Genomic DNA, 16,304 nt, shown 5'->3' with positions numbered 1-16,304 from the left:
TTTTTAGTATTCAAAAGTGATGTACTTGAAAATAATACTATTGTTGAAACAAAAAATGCTGAATTCTTTGAAAATATTTTTCCTTTAAAATTTCTGATGCTCCTATTATTCCAAGTGATAATATTTCACATGTTCCAATTATTCAAAATGATTTTGAAAATGAGGATTTAAGAAGAAGCAAAAGACCAAGGAAAGAAAAATCCTTTGGTAATAATTTTTATACTTATCTTATGGATAATGATCCTTTAACATATTCTGAAGCTATGTCTTCATCTGATGCCTCATTTTGGAAAGAAGCTATTGATGTAGAATTAATTCAATTTTACAAAATAAAACTTGGATTTCAGTTGATTTATCTCCGGGAGCTAAACCCATTAGTTGTAAATGGATTTTTAAGAAGAAACTCAATCCGGATGGTTCCATTGATAAATACAAAGCTAGACTTGTTGCAAAAGGTTTTACCCAAAAGCAAAATATTGATTATTTTGACACTTATGCTCCTGTAACTATAATTTCCTCGATTCGTGTTTTACTTGCCTTGGCTTCTAGTTATAAACTTTTTATTCATCAAATGAATGTTAAAATTGCATTTTTAAATGGTGATTTGGAAGAGGAAATTTATGTGAGCGTTACTGTGTTAAAACAAAAAATTAGAAAACTGTTAAAAGAATAAAGAAATGTATAAAATAGTAAAGAATCAGAAATATTCCGAGTCCACAATTTTCTTGTGCGTCCTTAAGGAATTTTAACCCCCTCACACGTTGCCAAGGTAATGGATTAAATCCTCCCAGGATAAAACGGAATAAACCTTCCTGCAACAGTGACAATACAAACTGCAGGATACCAACGAACTCAAAGAACGGAGCAAAATCACACTTACGAATTTGAGAGAGAGAGACTGCGAATTAGGATGCAGTATATTCAGAAAGAAAGAAGTTCTAGAGTGTTTTTTTTCGTGTCTTGAAGATGCAGCCTTGCCTCGGAATTTATAGGCAAATATCAGAAGAGGTGTCTAAAAAGGTGCCTTTTCAGAAAATACGCGGCATGCCGCGGTTCTACCGCGATCGCGGCAGAACCGCGGCCAGAGAGGCCCTCTGAACCTGACTGCCGCGATTCTACCGCGGTCGCGGCAGAACCGCGGCCAACGAGGCCCTCTGAACTTTCAGTAGGGTTCTGGCGTAGTTTCAGCAGTGATTTGGCATTTAATTAATTATTAAATAATTAAATAAATTTTGTCCAAAAAATAATCTTATCGATCGATCATTTGACAAATCCAAATCCAAATCCAAATCCAAATCCAAATCCAAATCCGAAGCCGAAGCCGAGCCGAGCAAGCGACGATGATGGCACGAGGGTTCATTCTCTTCAACTCCTTTTAAGAGCTTTAAGAAGTGAATCTATATATAAGAACACAAATGTGATTGTCCCTCACCAATGAGAGACAAAGTGCAAGACAAAAGTTCACTTCTTCAAATTTTCATTTTCCCTCTATTTCCAATTCACACTTCTTCTACTTTAAAGCCCAATGGCTTAAAGTCCAACAATTTACATGGAGCAACCTGAGGGTTGTATAATGTCTGGCCAAGAAAATAAATATGTAAATTGCTAAAATCTTTATATGGTCTAAAACAAGCACCTAAACAGTGACATGAAAAATTTGATCAAGTATTGATTAATGATGGGTTTTCATCAATTGAAGTAGATAAATGTGTTTATACAAAATATGTAGATGGTACATGTGTTATTATTTGCCTTTATGTGGATGACATGCTTATTTTTAGTTCTAGCCTTGATTTGGTACATAAAACTAAATTTTTCTTGTCTTCTAATTTTGAGATGAAAGACATGGGAGAAGATAGTGTTATTTTAGGCATGAAAATTATAAGAGATGGCAATAGTTTAATGTAGACTCAAGAACATTATGTTGAAGGAATTCTTAAAAAAATGATATTTTTGATGTGGTACCTGTAAGCACTTCTTATGATGCTAGTAGTTAATTAAAAAAGAATAAGGGAGATGCTATAGATCAAAATAAATATGCTCAAGCTATTGGTAGTCTAATGCATTTGATGAATTTTGCTAGACCTGATATTGCATATATTGTGTGTAGATTGAGTAGATATACTCAAAACCCGAGTTATGATCATTGGAATGCATTAGTAAGAGTAATGAAGTATTTGAGAGGTACCATGAACTATGGTATTAAATATAGTGGATTTCCCACTGTACTAGAAGGATACAGTGATGCTAACTGGATCTCAGATTCAGATGAGACAAAATCCACTGGTGGTTATGAGTTCACCCTCGGTGGGGGTGCTGTGGCATGAAAATCAGCTAAACAAACAATAATAGCTAGATCTACCATCAAATCTGAGTTTGTGGCATTGGAATTGGCTGGCAATGAGGCCGAGTGGTTAAAGAACCTTTTGGCGAGTATTCCACTAGGAATTAAACCGACACCTTCTGTGTCGATGCATTGTGATTGCCAAGCTGCAATAGTCATTGCCAAAAATAAATCCTTTAATGAAAAAGGTAGACATATCCGATTGAGACATAATGTGATAAAGCAGCTGCTGAGAGATGGAATTATTTCCATAGATTATGTGAAGTCAGAAGTGAATTTGGCCGATCCTCTGACTAAACCTTTGGGAAGAAAATTAATATCTGAAACATCGAGGGGAATGAGACTTTTGCCAATTTGAGTTGTATCAACAATAATGGTAACCCAACCTATGTGATTGGAGATCCCATGAATTAGGTTCATATGGGCAATAACAAGTCATTAGTTGATCAAATGTGCACTATTAAATTATGTCCCTTCCTATGACGTGTGTGTATATATAGTGCAAAACTGCAAGGAATGGAAGGTTGAGTTATTAAACTCTTAATCTAATAATCCATAGCCTTTGATAGGTGGTGTATTGTGATGCAGAATACACTTGATGGATGGACCTATATGAGTGTGGAGTGGGGCCGCTCCTATGAAATTTGTGGCGAAATTTCTAGAGCACTCATGAAAACGAGGCGCGCGCAAAACCGCGATAAACAACAAAGTGTGTGCGGGTATAATGTGATAGATAAGACACTACACTTACAAAAGAATTCTTGGTTCATAGAAGTTCTAGACTTCACTTCTGTAAGTTTAATCTTATTTTATCTAGGTCTGGTTCATAGTCCAAGAGACACCAGATTCAACGCATTATGCTCATTTGTGAAACCCAACAAATTATTTTATTATTTTATTATTTTATTATTTTTAATATTCTTTTTGAGATATGTGGGGGATTGATAGAAAAATACTTTTGATATCTCAAAAAGAAATTTTCTAAAATTATGTCTAGATTCATTTTCTTACTATTATATTAATGAGTCATTACATTAATTATTTTAAAAATATTTGTAACAGAAAATTAGTTTAATTTTGAATTCAATTTGGGATAAAATAAATTAGACAATTGAATACTCATTAGTATGGATCTGTATGTTATTATGCGTTATTATCATTTGTTAACATATTTTGAAATTTGACAACTAAATGATAGTTATTATACATTAGTATCATTTGTTAATGTATTGGCATTTCATGATTGTCTTTATGTTTTGTAACAGAAAAGCAACGTTAACATTTTGATTAGTCTTTATGGCTTAGACTTTTATCAAATGGGTATTTCAGTTTTTGGAGTATATAAGTCTTTTGTGTGATCACTTTGAAAAGTGTGTGAAAATAGTAAAAAACTTTTCTTCTTCTTTCTTTGGTGCTAAGTTTTCTTTTCATAAATCTTTGTTGTTTCTGCTCCTAGTTATACTAGAAAAGCTTGTTGAACCCTGGGGGATACGCCTAATATTATTCATTTCGGTGTGGGCGAAATATCCTTAAGGACAGTTTCTTTGACACGCCTCAAGCTAAACCTTTTATTTTTCATAATCATCCAAATTTTCCAACACAATGTATCAAATATGTAAGCTTATCATTTATGTTTGGTGCATTTTTATAAACTTAAGAAGAGCTGTATAAACTTGACCTGGTTCGATTTTCATGTTTACTACGCTTAGATCTAGAGTTAATTATGTTTGGCTAAGATTTATCCCACATTATTTTTCATTAATTGGTTCAACAAAGAGCTTAGCACTTTTTGGTCAAACAAAATCCTTGGCTGATTCTTTTTCTTTTACCTATTTTTGTAACAAGCTCCACCTAGAGTACGTTTTCTCTTTTTGAAGAAACTCGAATGGTCTATGTTTTCGGAGCTACCTTGCTCTTTTTTCTAATTCAAGAAATTTAGATCTTCAGTTAATACATAAGAGTTCGTCTTCGAAAATATCATCAACACACAATGTCTACCATAGAGTTTAGTTAATATAACTTTACTTAGATATACTCACCGGTTGTGTTAAGTTTGTCTTCTAATTTTTCTTTCTTGAGTATGAAACATGCTACAAGTTCTAAATTTTTATTCTACTATTTGAATTAGTCATTTTCCATACTTTTAAAAATAGTACGTGAGTACACAAACCCTTGCTCTCAGCGCACAATAAGTGTGGTTGCTAAATGTTCATCAATAGGGAGGGGCAGACCTAAGAAAAATACAGGCGTGATTCAGAGGACAGATCTAGCAAGAACAAGCAGTAGAACTCAGAGTAGTGAGCTGAAAACCCAGAATTCACAAATTGAAGAGGAAAATTCAATAGAACAGTGGCCATTGCTAACAGCTATGAAGGAAGGTATGAAAACTCCTCCTACTATGAGCACTAATCCGATAATGTTGAGTGAGAAGAAATTTGATGAAGGTAGAGTAATGCATGTGAGTAACTCAAGTGCAATTGCTGAGGAATCTGGGGAAATTAAGGACGAGGAAAGCACGAAAAAAAGACAAAATGTAATAGTTAATGAGAAGATGGAGCTAGAGCAAAAGAAGTGGACAAATCTGTTTGTAGAGAACAGAATGACGGCGAAGGGGATGGATCTGAGTTTCATTGCTCCAACTATTAAAAATGGTGAGGTGATAGTTGAGTTGAGGAAGGAAGAAGTAGAGGAGGAAACGCAGAAGTGGAAACAAGCTTTGATTCTATATGTAGTTGGAAGTACCCCAACTATAGGTGTTATGGAGAGATTCATTGTGTTTGAATGGAATTTTGCAACGAAGCCAAAAGTTTACTTCTATAATGATGGATTTTTTGTGGTGAGATTCAATTCCATGATCGATAGAGATGAAGTGTTATATTCTGGACCTCACATGTTAAACAACAAGCCAATTATAATGAAAGTATGGACTGCTGATTTTGACTTTAATAAGGAAGTGCTACAGATTATCCCTATTTGGGTAAGATTCCCTAACCTTCATCTTAACTGTTGGGGAGCAAAGTTACTAAGCAGAATCGGTAGTAGTTTTGGAGTTCCACTATATGTAGATGCATGTACAACTCAACTAGATCGAATCTCCTATGCTAGAGTCTTAATTGAAGTAGATGTTACTAAAGAGCTTCCTAAAGCAGTGAAGGTAACAGATCCTAATGGAAGAGTATTTGTATAAGAGGTGATTTAGGACTGGGTTCCTGCATTCTATACTACTTGTATGCAAGTGGGACATCAATGTAATGCAGAAGAGCAAAAAATTACTAAGGACAACACAAGGAAACAGAAGTAGAAACAAGAGTGGCAACCCAAGGTGATCCAAAATGAAAAAGGAAATCAGCAGAAGGTAGAGGCAAACAAAGACAAGAAAATAGCTGGTTACAATGAGGCCCAAGGTAACAATGCAGGGCCAATCAAAGAACAGGAACATATATGGAAGAAAGCTACTGGGAAATCAGTAGCTAAAAGCAGGGAGAAGCCAGAAAATGGAACTATCAGTATGGTAAATGGGTTCAATATTCTGGCAGAGACTGGAATGCAGCTAGCATACAACAGAGCAATAGATGAAGGCACAAGCAAGCAGAGGAGCAATGGAGAAGTAAGAGCAGGTGATCAAAATCTATTCATCCCAGTATGATTCTTGATACATGGAACATAAGGGGATTAAATAAGGTCCCTAGACAAAAAGAGGTCCAGAGGTTTATTAAAAGCAATAGAATAAGTAATTGCAATACTAGAGCATAAAATAAAGAAGCAGAATGATACAACAGTAATAAGGAGAATCACTCCAGGATGGAAATGGCTAGCCAACTATGAGCATAGTGATAAAGGAAGAATTTGGATACTGTGGGATCCTAATGAAGTGGAATGCAGAGAATTGGGGAAATTTGACCAATACATTCATACTGAAGCTCACCTAAAAGGTATGAATATGAGGTTTACTTTTACTGCAGTATATGGACCACATACAATTGAAGATAGAAGAAGGCTTTGGAATGAATTGAATAGGTAGAGCAATATACAACAAGGAGTATGGTTGATAATGGGAGATTATAATACAATTAGAGGACAAGAGGATAGACCAGTTGGCAAACCTGTACAAGAGGCTGAAGTCAGGGATCTCAATGAATTTATGGAGCAAAATGGCCTAACAGAAATTAGAATTGTTGGGAGGAGATTCACATGGACCAATGGACATACTTATAGCAGAATAGATAGAGCTATAGTAAATATTGTATGGATGCTACAAATACCACAACTAGAAGTCAGAGTCATGGATCCAGGATGTTCAGATCACTCTCCTTTGAGCATCAAGTTTGAAGAGAATGCAGAAAGAGAATCAAGGCCTTTCAAGTTCCTCAACCATTTAGCTGAACATAAAGAATTCCTTGCAAGAGTAAAGGAAGCATGGCAAAAAGGAAATGAGCAAAACAAAATGAAGGATGTATGGTGCAGGTTAAAAAGGGTGAAACAATCAATGAAGGTACTTAATAGAGCTGAATATAATAAAGTAGATAATAAGATAAGCAGATGTAGACAGCAACTTGCAGAACTGTAGGAGCAAATGAGGGATCCTGGGCAGAAGGAAGATGTGATTTTGGTAGAAAAAGATATGAAGGCTCAATTAGAGAAATGGCTGGGGGTAGAAGAAAGCATCATGAAACAGAAATCCAGAGTGAATTGGCTAAAATTAGGGGATGGTAACACAACTTATTTTCATGCTAGTATGAAGAATAGATGCTCCCAGAATAAAATAAAGAACCTAACAAAGGCTAATAGAACTGTGGCACAATCTAAACATGAGATTGAAGAAGAAGTGCTTGGGTTTTATAAACAACTATTGGGATCATCGGATGGAACTGTGCCAGCTATAAATCCAGTAGTGATTAGAAATGGAGGCCTGATGAACAGACAACAACAATTTCAATTGGTTAAAGATGTATCTAAAGAGGAAGTTCATGATGCACTGCTAGGAATTGGAGACAACAAAACACCTGGTTGCGATGGGTTCAATGCTTTATTCTACAAGAGGGCTTGGCCTGTGATTGGTGAGGAAGTGACAGAGGCAGTGATGGATTTCTTCACAAAATCTGAGCTCTATCAACCTATTAACTGTACAACAGTGACTCTTGTATCAAAGGTGAAGGATCCTACTAGCATTACTGAGTACAAACCAATATCATGTTGTACTATACTGTATAAAATAATCTCAAAGGTGATCACAAACAGGCTGTAGGGGATAATGGATGATATAGTAGATAGAAACCAGTCTGCCTTTGTGCCAGAGAGGCTGATAAATGATAATATCATACTTAGCCATGAATTAGTCAAAAGGGTATGGCAGGAAGGGTGTGTCACCAAGATGAATGATGAAGATTGATATGAAGAAGGCTTATGACTCTACTGACTGGGATTATATGGAACAAGTTCTGGAAAATTTACAAATGCCTGGGAGATTTGTCAACTGGATCATGAAGTGTGTGAGAAGTGTATTTTACTCTATCATTATCAATGGGCAGCATATACTACCATTTCATGCAAGGAAGGGACTGAGGCAGGGAGACCCATTGTCTCCATATCTATTTCTATTGGCCATGGAGTACTTGATAAGAACTCTGAAGACATTGAAGATGAATCCAAATTTCAATTACCATCCTAAGTGTGCTAAGATGAAAATAGTACAACTAAGTTTTGCTGATGATCTGTTGCTTTTCTGCAGAGGTGACACTATCTCTGTACAACTACTCTACCAATGCTTTCAAGAATTTTCTAAAGCCTCTGGACTAGTTGCAAATACTAACAAGAGCTCAATTTTCTTTGGTGGAGTTAGTGAGAGTACAGAATATGAGATATTATAGACCCTAGGCTTTTGTAAAGGATCAATGCCTGTGAGGTACCTGAGGGTTCCTTTAAGTACTAAAAGATTATCAGTGGTACAATGTCAACCATTGATAGAAAATATGTTGGGAAGAATTCAATCATGGACTGTCAGATTCTTATCTTATGCAGGCAGAGTTCAACTAATCAAGAGTGTATTGTTTTCTATACAAGTATTTTGGTCACAAGTGTTCATACTGCCAAAGAAATTGATCCAAGTAATAGAGAATATATGCAGGAGATTCCTATGGACTGGAGGGGTAGAAATCACAAAGAAAGCATTGTTGGCTTGAGACAGATTATGCTGGCCAAAAGTAGCTGGAGGTTTGAATATACTGGACATAGGAATCTGGAATAAAGCAGCTATATGTAAGCTACTTTGGAACCTTAGCAAAAAGAAAGATAAAATGTGGATACAATGGGTGCACCTCTAGTACAAAAGATACACGATTGCAGGTGGAATCCCAAAACAGGCATCATGGGTGGTTCAAAAGATACTGAAGGCAAAGAAGCAAGTGGAGGAAGCTGGGCTGACAGAAGAGGAATTTATGCAGATGGACAAGTTTTCAACTAAGACAATGTATTTGAAGCTTAGAGGTGAATTTACTAAAGTTTCATGGAGGAGAATTACATGCAACAATGTAGGAATGCCTAAGTGGAAGTTTACACTGCTAATGGCTGCTCACAGAAGATTGCTAACACGAGATAGACTAAACAAATGGGGTTGTGTTGAGAATACAGTGTGCATACTATGCAAAACAGCAGAAGAAACCATTGAGCATTTGTTTTTTTAAATGTTCTTACTCAGCAAGAATATGGAGAACACTACTGCAGTGGCAAGGAATACAAAGACAGGTGATGGAATGGGGGCAAGAGTTAGAATGGGCTGCAAATCATTACAAAGGAAGGAGCTCTACAACAGAAGTGTACGGAATGACCTTAGCTGGTGCAGTCTATTGCATATGGCAAGAGAGGAACTCAAGGATATTCCAAGAGAAACAGAGGAGCATTGGAGCAATTGTTCGACAACTAGTTCAAGAAATTCATGGTCGAGGCAATAGGATGCAAAGGTTGAAGAAGAGATTATTAGTTCTTAATTACTACCCTAATGTCATGTAATTGGGATAGTAGTTAGAAGACATAGCATTAAGAGGTATAGTTTGAATCTGGGGATGATGTCCAAGATCAAATTAAAGAATAGAAATATTTTGTAAATATTACTTGGTAAATAAAATGTTTAGTTACCAAAAAAAAAAATAGTACGTGACTCTGATATACCAGTAAAGTTAAAGTGGTTTACTTGAACTAGTGTCCGGCAATAGTGATGCATCAATTTTATTCGAGATCCTTTGTAATTTTGTCGAATGGTTTCACTGCTCCCTTTCCCCTTCTATAGGTTCCTTGTTATTTCAAGAGTTACAATTTATTACATATTGGAATAGTTTTATCTTTTTAGTAGGCTTATTAAGTACTAATTAAATTAATTAATTAGATGGGTCGATGTTAATAAACGGTTACAAAAAAGAAAATTCGAATGCTATCATCGTAACAAATGAAAAAGATTTGGATGATTCTAGAATTTGATCAACCTTCACATGGTTTCATAATAGGCCTAAGTAGGGGTTGAGATCCCCTCCAGTATTCTCCAGTATTTCCCAATAGAGTGGTAAGACATTGCCACGTGCAATCCAAACTTTTAATGGTTAAGATTTGCTTTATATTTCATGAGTCGTTTTGTGTTACTATTTACTACTAGTAGTATTTTAAAGCAAACAACAACTTTTTTCCTGGAATAGTGCAACTTACCTGACCTGAACCATAGGATGCCGACAACATTTCTATTTTTTTTCTCGTCTTTCTAATCGCTTATATCCCTTCACCCACCCCTTTTTTCTCTGTTCGTAAAGATTTGTCTTAATTTTGTACTTGTACTTTTTTTTGGGACAAACTTCCCTAAATGATCGAAGGAGACATTAAAGGTAAGATTTACTGTTATAGCAGTGATTATTTTGCAAAGCGTGTGTGATGCTATGATCTAATGCTTAGTGGCTTTCACTCATAATTAGAATATGAAATTGGTATATTTTTGCAAAGATGAAATAAAGAATTATTGAAAAAATGAGGGAGGACATCCAAATTCAACTCGTAAGTTTCGAAAAGGAATCTTGGAGTAAGTTAGAATATTGGGTTACACATCTATGCTTCCGGCGTCAAAGTTCTATCTTAAAGTACTACAAAAACGACTCAAAATATGTAAAGCAAATCTTAGCCATTAAATATTTGGATTGACACGTGACAACATCTTACCGTTCCATTGAGAAATACTGGACGGATGAATACTGGAGGGGATCCCAACCCCCTAAGTAGTGGGGCCTACAATTGGATACTCAATCCAAGCACCAAACCCAGCTATCTATTTAGGGTTTTCAAACCCAAAACCTTTTGTCACCCCTTACAGTGCTTCTCCTCAAACACCCATTTCATCCAACCCATCCGATTCTTCAATTCAGCTTCTGGGTTTTCAAGATTCAATCATAAAATTCTAAATTCCGCACCAAAGGTGTGAACTTTATATCTGTAAGTAGCTCTTTCTGTTCTCATTTCGTTTCACCACTACTGTGTGAAGAATTCTTTATTTATCCAAAGGAAAAAGGTGAAATACAGGGATATATTGGTTTATTTTGGCTCACTGGTAGTAAAGATTGAATCTTTTTACAAGTTCGTAGAGGAATTATTAAATGGGGAAATCAGGTGGTAGGAAGAAAAAGGGTGGTGTTAGTCAAAATCAAAACCAAAACCAGAATCAAGGGGCTGTAGGGGAGAGCCATAAACCTGTTGTTCTTAATGGTAGTGTTGATTTGGACTCATCAATTTTCTTAAAAAGAGCCCATGAGCTGAAAGAAGAGGGAAACAGAAGGTTTCAGGGTAAGGATTATGTAGGTGCTTTACAGCAATACGAGAGTGCTCTCAAACTTACCCCAAAAACACACCCAGAAAGAGCTGTTTTTCATAGCAATAGGGCAGCCTGTTTGATGCAAATGAAGCCCATTGATTATGATTCTGTTATTTCTGAATGTACTATGGCACTTCAGGTTCAGCCTCGTTATGTTCGGGCCCTTCTACGAAGGGCTCGTGCATTTGAGGCTGTGGGGAAGTATGAAATGGCGATGCAAGACGTGCAGATACTATTGGGTGCTGATCCGAATCACCGAGATGCTTTGGAGATTGCTGGACGATTGAGAATGGCGCTTGGTCCTCGTCCAGAGGCCCAACAGGACCTCCAGAGCCGCCCATCTCCAGCTGCACTTGGTGCTTCTGCAGTTGGAGCAGCTCCTATTGCTGGCTTAGGACCATGCTTACCTGCTCGGCCAATGTCTAAGAAGCCAGCACCTTCAGCTGGGGCTTCAGCTTTATCAGTTAATAATAAGCCAGAGAAGCCATATCAAGTTACACCAGCTGAAAATGGTCCTCAAGCCAAAGTTCAATTGCCAAAGGTTGTTTTGAAGCCTTCAAATGGTCCTTCCAAACCACGTGCAGATCACAATAAGGATGACCAAAGAGAGCAGGCATTGTTATCAGTATCAAATGCTGTTCGTGGACATTCCAAAGATGTTGCGATTCGTTGGAGGCCTTTGAAGCTTGTTTATGATCATGATATAAGGCTTGCGGAGATGCCTGTGAATTGCAGCTTTAGAGTGTTGAGGGATATTGTTAGCAAACGGTTCCCAATGTCAAAGTCTGTTCTTGTTAAATATAAGGACAGTGACGGTGATTTAGTAACTATTACTTGTACGACTGAGCTTAGGTCGGCAGAGTCTTGGGTTGATGGTCTGCTACCAAAAGACCCTGACGCAGATAAAACAGACTCCATTGGGATGTTAAGGTTGCATGTCGTTGAGGTGAGTCCTGAACAGGAGCCGGCTTTGTTTGAAGAGGAAGAGGAAAAGCTTATCGAGAGCGAACCGAGTAAAGGGGATGATAGTGGATCCCATTCTTCAATAAGTGATTCTGTGGTTGAAACTGTGGATAATGAGAGCAACAAGGCAGAGAAGGACGCTACCAAAGAGAAAGCGGCAACAACAGAAACTCCTGACTGCAAGGAGGTTGAAATGGATGACTGGCTTTTCGAGTTTGCGCAGTTATTCAGGACCCACGTGGGCATCGATCCAGATGCTCACATTGATCTGCATGAGCTTGGGATGGAGCTTTGCTCTGAAGCCCTTGAGGAGACTGTGACTAGTGAAGAGGCTCAAGCTCTTTTTGACAAGGCTGCCTTGAAATTTCAGGAAGTGGCTGCTCTTGCTTTCTTCAACTGGGGAAATGTTCACATGTGCGCAGCAAGGAAACGAATTCCAATTGATGATTCTGCTTCAAAGGAGATGATGGCTACACAGCTTCAAGCAGCATATGACTGGGTAAAAGAAAAATATTCTCTGGCCAAAGAGAAGTATGAGGAGGCACTCTTAATCAAACCAGACTTTTATGAGGGATTGCTCGCATTGGGACAGCAGCAATTTGAAATGGCAAAACTTTACTGGTCCTTTATCTTGGCGAAGAAAGAGGACCTATCAAACTGGGATCCTGCTGAGACTCTTGCACTCTTTGACAGTGCAGAAGAAAAAATGAAAGCAGCAACAGAGATGTGGGAAAAGCTGGAGGAGCAGAGAGCTAAGGAGCTGAAGGATCCTAGTGCCAGCAAGAAGGATGAACTATTAAGGAGAAGGAAGAAGCAGGGAAGTGGTCCTGAAGGTGAGGCGTCAGCTGCCGGTGGTCCAGCTGAAATTTCGGCTGATGAGGCCGCAGAGCAAGCTGCTGTTATGAGATCGCAGATCCATTTATTTTGGGGTAATATGCTCTTTGAACGATCTCAAGTTGAATGTAAGTTGGCTTTGGCTGGTTGGAAGAAAAACCTCGATACAGCAGTTGAGCGATTCAAGCTTGCTGGAGCTTCTGAGAGTGACATATCAACAGTTTTGAAGAACCATTGTTCCAATGAGGAAGCTACAGAGGGATCTAAGAAAACGGTTGAGAGCCTGAACACTGACGAAAGTGCTACACTTGATCTTACCCAAAAGGCCAACACTGACGAAAGTGCAAATCACAAGAATGATGCTAGTCAAAGTTAGGGCAATGACCTGCTTTCAATTTTATTGGATTGCACTGGCTATCACCTGCCTTGGCATTTTCTTCACGCAAGTGTCTAAATTGGAGCAACAGAAGGTTTTCATTTTTAGAAGAGTTATTATCAGTAAGTCTTTCCTCTCGTCGCTGGTGGAGAACTGGCATCATAATGTTCTCTCTCTGAAGGTTCTTGCTTATGTACGTGTGCCAACAACTTTTGACCGTCAACCTGACACTAATTTTTCTATATTGAGTTTCCTTTATGAAAAAATTATTTTTATGCAATTAGAATTTTTTTGCCTACATAGATGCAGCTCACTGTTTGAAACCATTAACAATCTATGTTTCCAGCAGATATTTGTTCCCAAAGTGAAGGTTATCAAACATTTGTTCGTGAACTGAGAGACATGAATCTAATTTCATGCTGCTTTCTAGCCCTTTTATTTGTTCTCCTTTGGAAGTTGTAATTTCAGATTTCAATATCAGTATCATGGCGGAAGACAAATGCCATTCTAGTCTTTTGGGTAGTTGAAATGTAGATGCTAATGGTTGAACTTCTGATAGATAGCAGCTTCATCTGCTTCGGCGTCCTGTTTTAAGATTGATTTATTGCAAACCTACTGCTTCTGTGGCTCTTGCTTAGTTGTTTGGACATTGATTTTCCAACCCTTTATCAAGTTCTCTTTTAATCGACAAGCAGATTGTTTCGAATATGGTGTTTATAGGATAATATCCTGTTGATTAAGCTTTTCCTCCTAACTGTGCCTTTCATTTCTTATTTTTCGAAAACTTTGACTTCAAAATTTTGATTCCATGCTTGAAATATAGAAGGATAAAGTATCCTCCCACATTCCATAGCCTGTGGTAATCCAAGAATTTCCAGTGGCTTTCATACCATTAAATTTGAACTAAGCAGATTAAACCAGAACCTTAAAGGGTTCAATTTGCCAGCATTTATTTCTCTAGTCTGAACCTTTACTTCTTTCAATTTGCCAGCATTTATTTCTCTAGTCTGAACCTTTAATTTTTTTTATTCGGTTGTTGCAGTAGTATTATCTAAGTTGTTGAAGATCTAATTATATAACTTTCCTTATGAATCCATTAGGCTTGACCTATTATATCATACTATGAAACTACTTTACTTCTGACAAAGTCCAGTGGATATTTGTTGCTGCTACTACCTGTCACAGGCCGGATTTCCCACCATCGGGAGTCGTGATGGCGCTACTAATGTGAGCTAGGCAAGCCAATCCTTCAAACTAATTACTTCATTATCCATTTATTTCTTTTTACAAACGTAAAGCGACAACGTCTAAACAGCGGAAATTTAAATTAAGCGGAAGAAAACAATAAAATATCTGAAATATGTATCTATTACAACTGCTCAAGCCTTAATCACCCAAAACCTGGTGTCACAGTACCACAGACGGTCTAAGACTGCTAAATACAAGGTCTGAAAATAAAAGACACTGTTTCTGAAGCAGAAAGATGAAACGGGAAATAAAAGATAGAGGAGACGTCAGGGCCTGCGAATGCCTGCAGGTCTACCTTGGATCTCCGCGTGGACTGAAGGTAGCCTCCAAACTACGGTCCAAGAGCTGCTCCAGGATCTGCACATAGTGCAGAGTGTAGTATCAGCACAGCCGACCCCATGTGCTAGTAAGTGTCTAGCCTAACCTCGACGAAGTAGTGACGAGGCTAGGACCAGACTACCAAATAAACCTATGCAGTTATATAATATACAACGAAAAATAAAACAGGAATAAAAAAGTAAAGATGGGAGGGGGAAAACATGCTTCGGGGAACAACAGGTAAAAACATAATATCAAGAGAATTATAAATGAACCAAAACTCAACTACTAACAAGGATAAGGAAAACAAAGGCAGATTTCACTTTCGTTTCACATCTTCTTGCAGGCGTGCAACCCGATCCCATTTCATTTACCTCGTTGAAGGCGTGCCACCCGCTCCCATTTCAATTATCTTGTGGCAGGCGTGCCACCCGCGCCCATTTCATGTACCTCGTGGCAGGCGTGCCACCCGCTCCCATTTCATTTATCTCGTGGCAGGCGTGCCACCCGCTCCCATTTCATTTATCTCGTGGCAGGCGTGCCACCCGCTCCCATTTCATTTATCTCGTGGCAGGCGTGCCACCCGCTCCCATTGCATTTATCTCGTGGCATGCGTGCCACCCGCTCCCATTTCATTTATCTTGTGGCAGACGTGCCACCCGCTCCCAGTTGCAAATCAACAACAATCACAAAGAATCCCGGCAAGGGAACAAGAGCAAATAACAACCCCCGGCAAGGGAACAATAATATTTCAACAACATCCCGGCAAGGGAACAATAATATTTCAATAACATCCCGGCAAGGGAACAATAATATTTCCACAACATGTGAAATGCAATAATTGACGACGGAGTCATAACAATTACAATATAAGACTCACGGGAATGCTTGACACCGACATATAGATACTCGTCACCATGCCTATACGTCATACTCCACAATTAACACGTAGCAAATAAGACACAACTCCTAATCCCTCAAGCTAAGGTTAGACCAAATACTTACCTCGAACTTCCACGGCCAACTTAAGCTTCAAACACCGCTTTTCCTTTTGAATTTGGCTCCAAATCAATTGTATCTAGACGTAATCGACTTAATAACATCAATAAATATTAAACAATTCAATTCCAATGCTTAATTATAGCTTTCCCATCATTCTTCCCAAAAAGTCAAAAATTGACCCCGGGCCTGCTTGGTCAAAGCACGAGGTTCGGACCAAAACTCGATCACCCATTCACCTGCGAGCTCGAATATATAATTTATTTTGAAATCCGACCCCCAATCGATGTCAAATTTCCAAATAATCAAAAAGCCCTAACTCTACCCAAATCCCTAATCTTCTACCCTTAATCTCATGTTTTAGGCCTAGAAATCTAATGAGT

At 38.0% G+C, this 16,304-nt stretch overlaps 3 protein-coding genes across 3 annotated transcripts; all 3 read left to right on the top strand.

Annotated features, from left to right (window-relative positions):
• The first annotated feature begins 6,395 nt into the window (after nucleotides 1–6,395).
• LOC142178559 (uncharacterized) lies at nucleotides 6,396–6,911 on the top strand. Its single transcript, XM_075248347.1, has one exon. It carries the CDS (start codon nucleotides 6,396–6,398, stop codon nucleotides 6,909–6,911), a length of 516 nt encoding a protein of 171 aa, XP_075104448.1.
• An 811-nt stretch (nucleotides 6,912–7,722) lies between these two features.
• LOC142178557 (secreted RxLR effector protein 78-like) lies at nucleotides 7,723–8,211 on the top strand. Its single transcript, XM_075248339.1, has one exon. It carries the CDS (start codon nucleotides 7,723–7,725, stop codon nucleotides 8,209–8,211), a length of 489 nt encoding a protein of 162 aa, XP_075104440.1.
• A 2,338-nt stretch (nucleotides 8,212–10,549) lies between these two features.
• On the top strand, nucleotides 10,550–13,869 carry LOC107796077 (protein CLMP1-like). The gene has a single exon (XM_075250386.1). The coding sequence runs from the start codon at nucleotides 10,969–10,971 to the stop codon at nucleotides 13,354–13,356; it is 2,388 nt and encodes a 795-aa protein (XP_075106487.1). The 5' UTR covers nucleotides 10,550–10,968; the 3' UTR covers nucleotides 13,357–13,869.
• Nucleotides 13,870–16,304: the final 2,435 nt, after the last annotated feature.

This window comes from Nicotiana tabacum, chromosome 3 (genome assembly GCF_000715075.1).
Source record: "Nicotiana tabacum cultivar K326 chromosome 3, ASM71507v2, whole genome shotgun sequence".
In the NCBI taxonomy this organism is placed as follows: Eukaryota; Viridiplantae; Streptophyta; class Magnoliopsida; order Solanales; family Solanaceae; genus Nicotiana; species Nicotiana tabacum.
This window is presented reverse-complemented; position numbering and strand designations above follow the sequence as displayed.

Coding starts and splice junctions, on each gene's coding strand:
- LOC142178559 (XM_075248347.1), top strand. CDS start 6,396: ATGGGAGATTATAATACAATTAGAGGACAAGAGGATAGACCAGTTGGC.
- LOC107796077 (XM_075250386.1), top strand. CDS start 10,969: ATGGGGAAATCAGGTGGTAGGAAGAAAAAGGGTGGTGTTAGTCAAAAT.
- LOC142178557 (XM_075248339.1), top strand. CDS start 7,723: ATGAAGATTGATATGAAGAAGGCTTATGACTCTACTGACTGGGATTAT.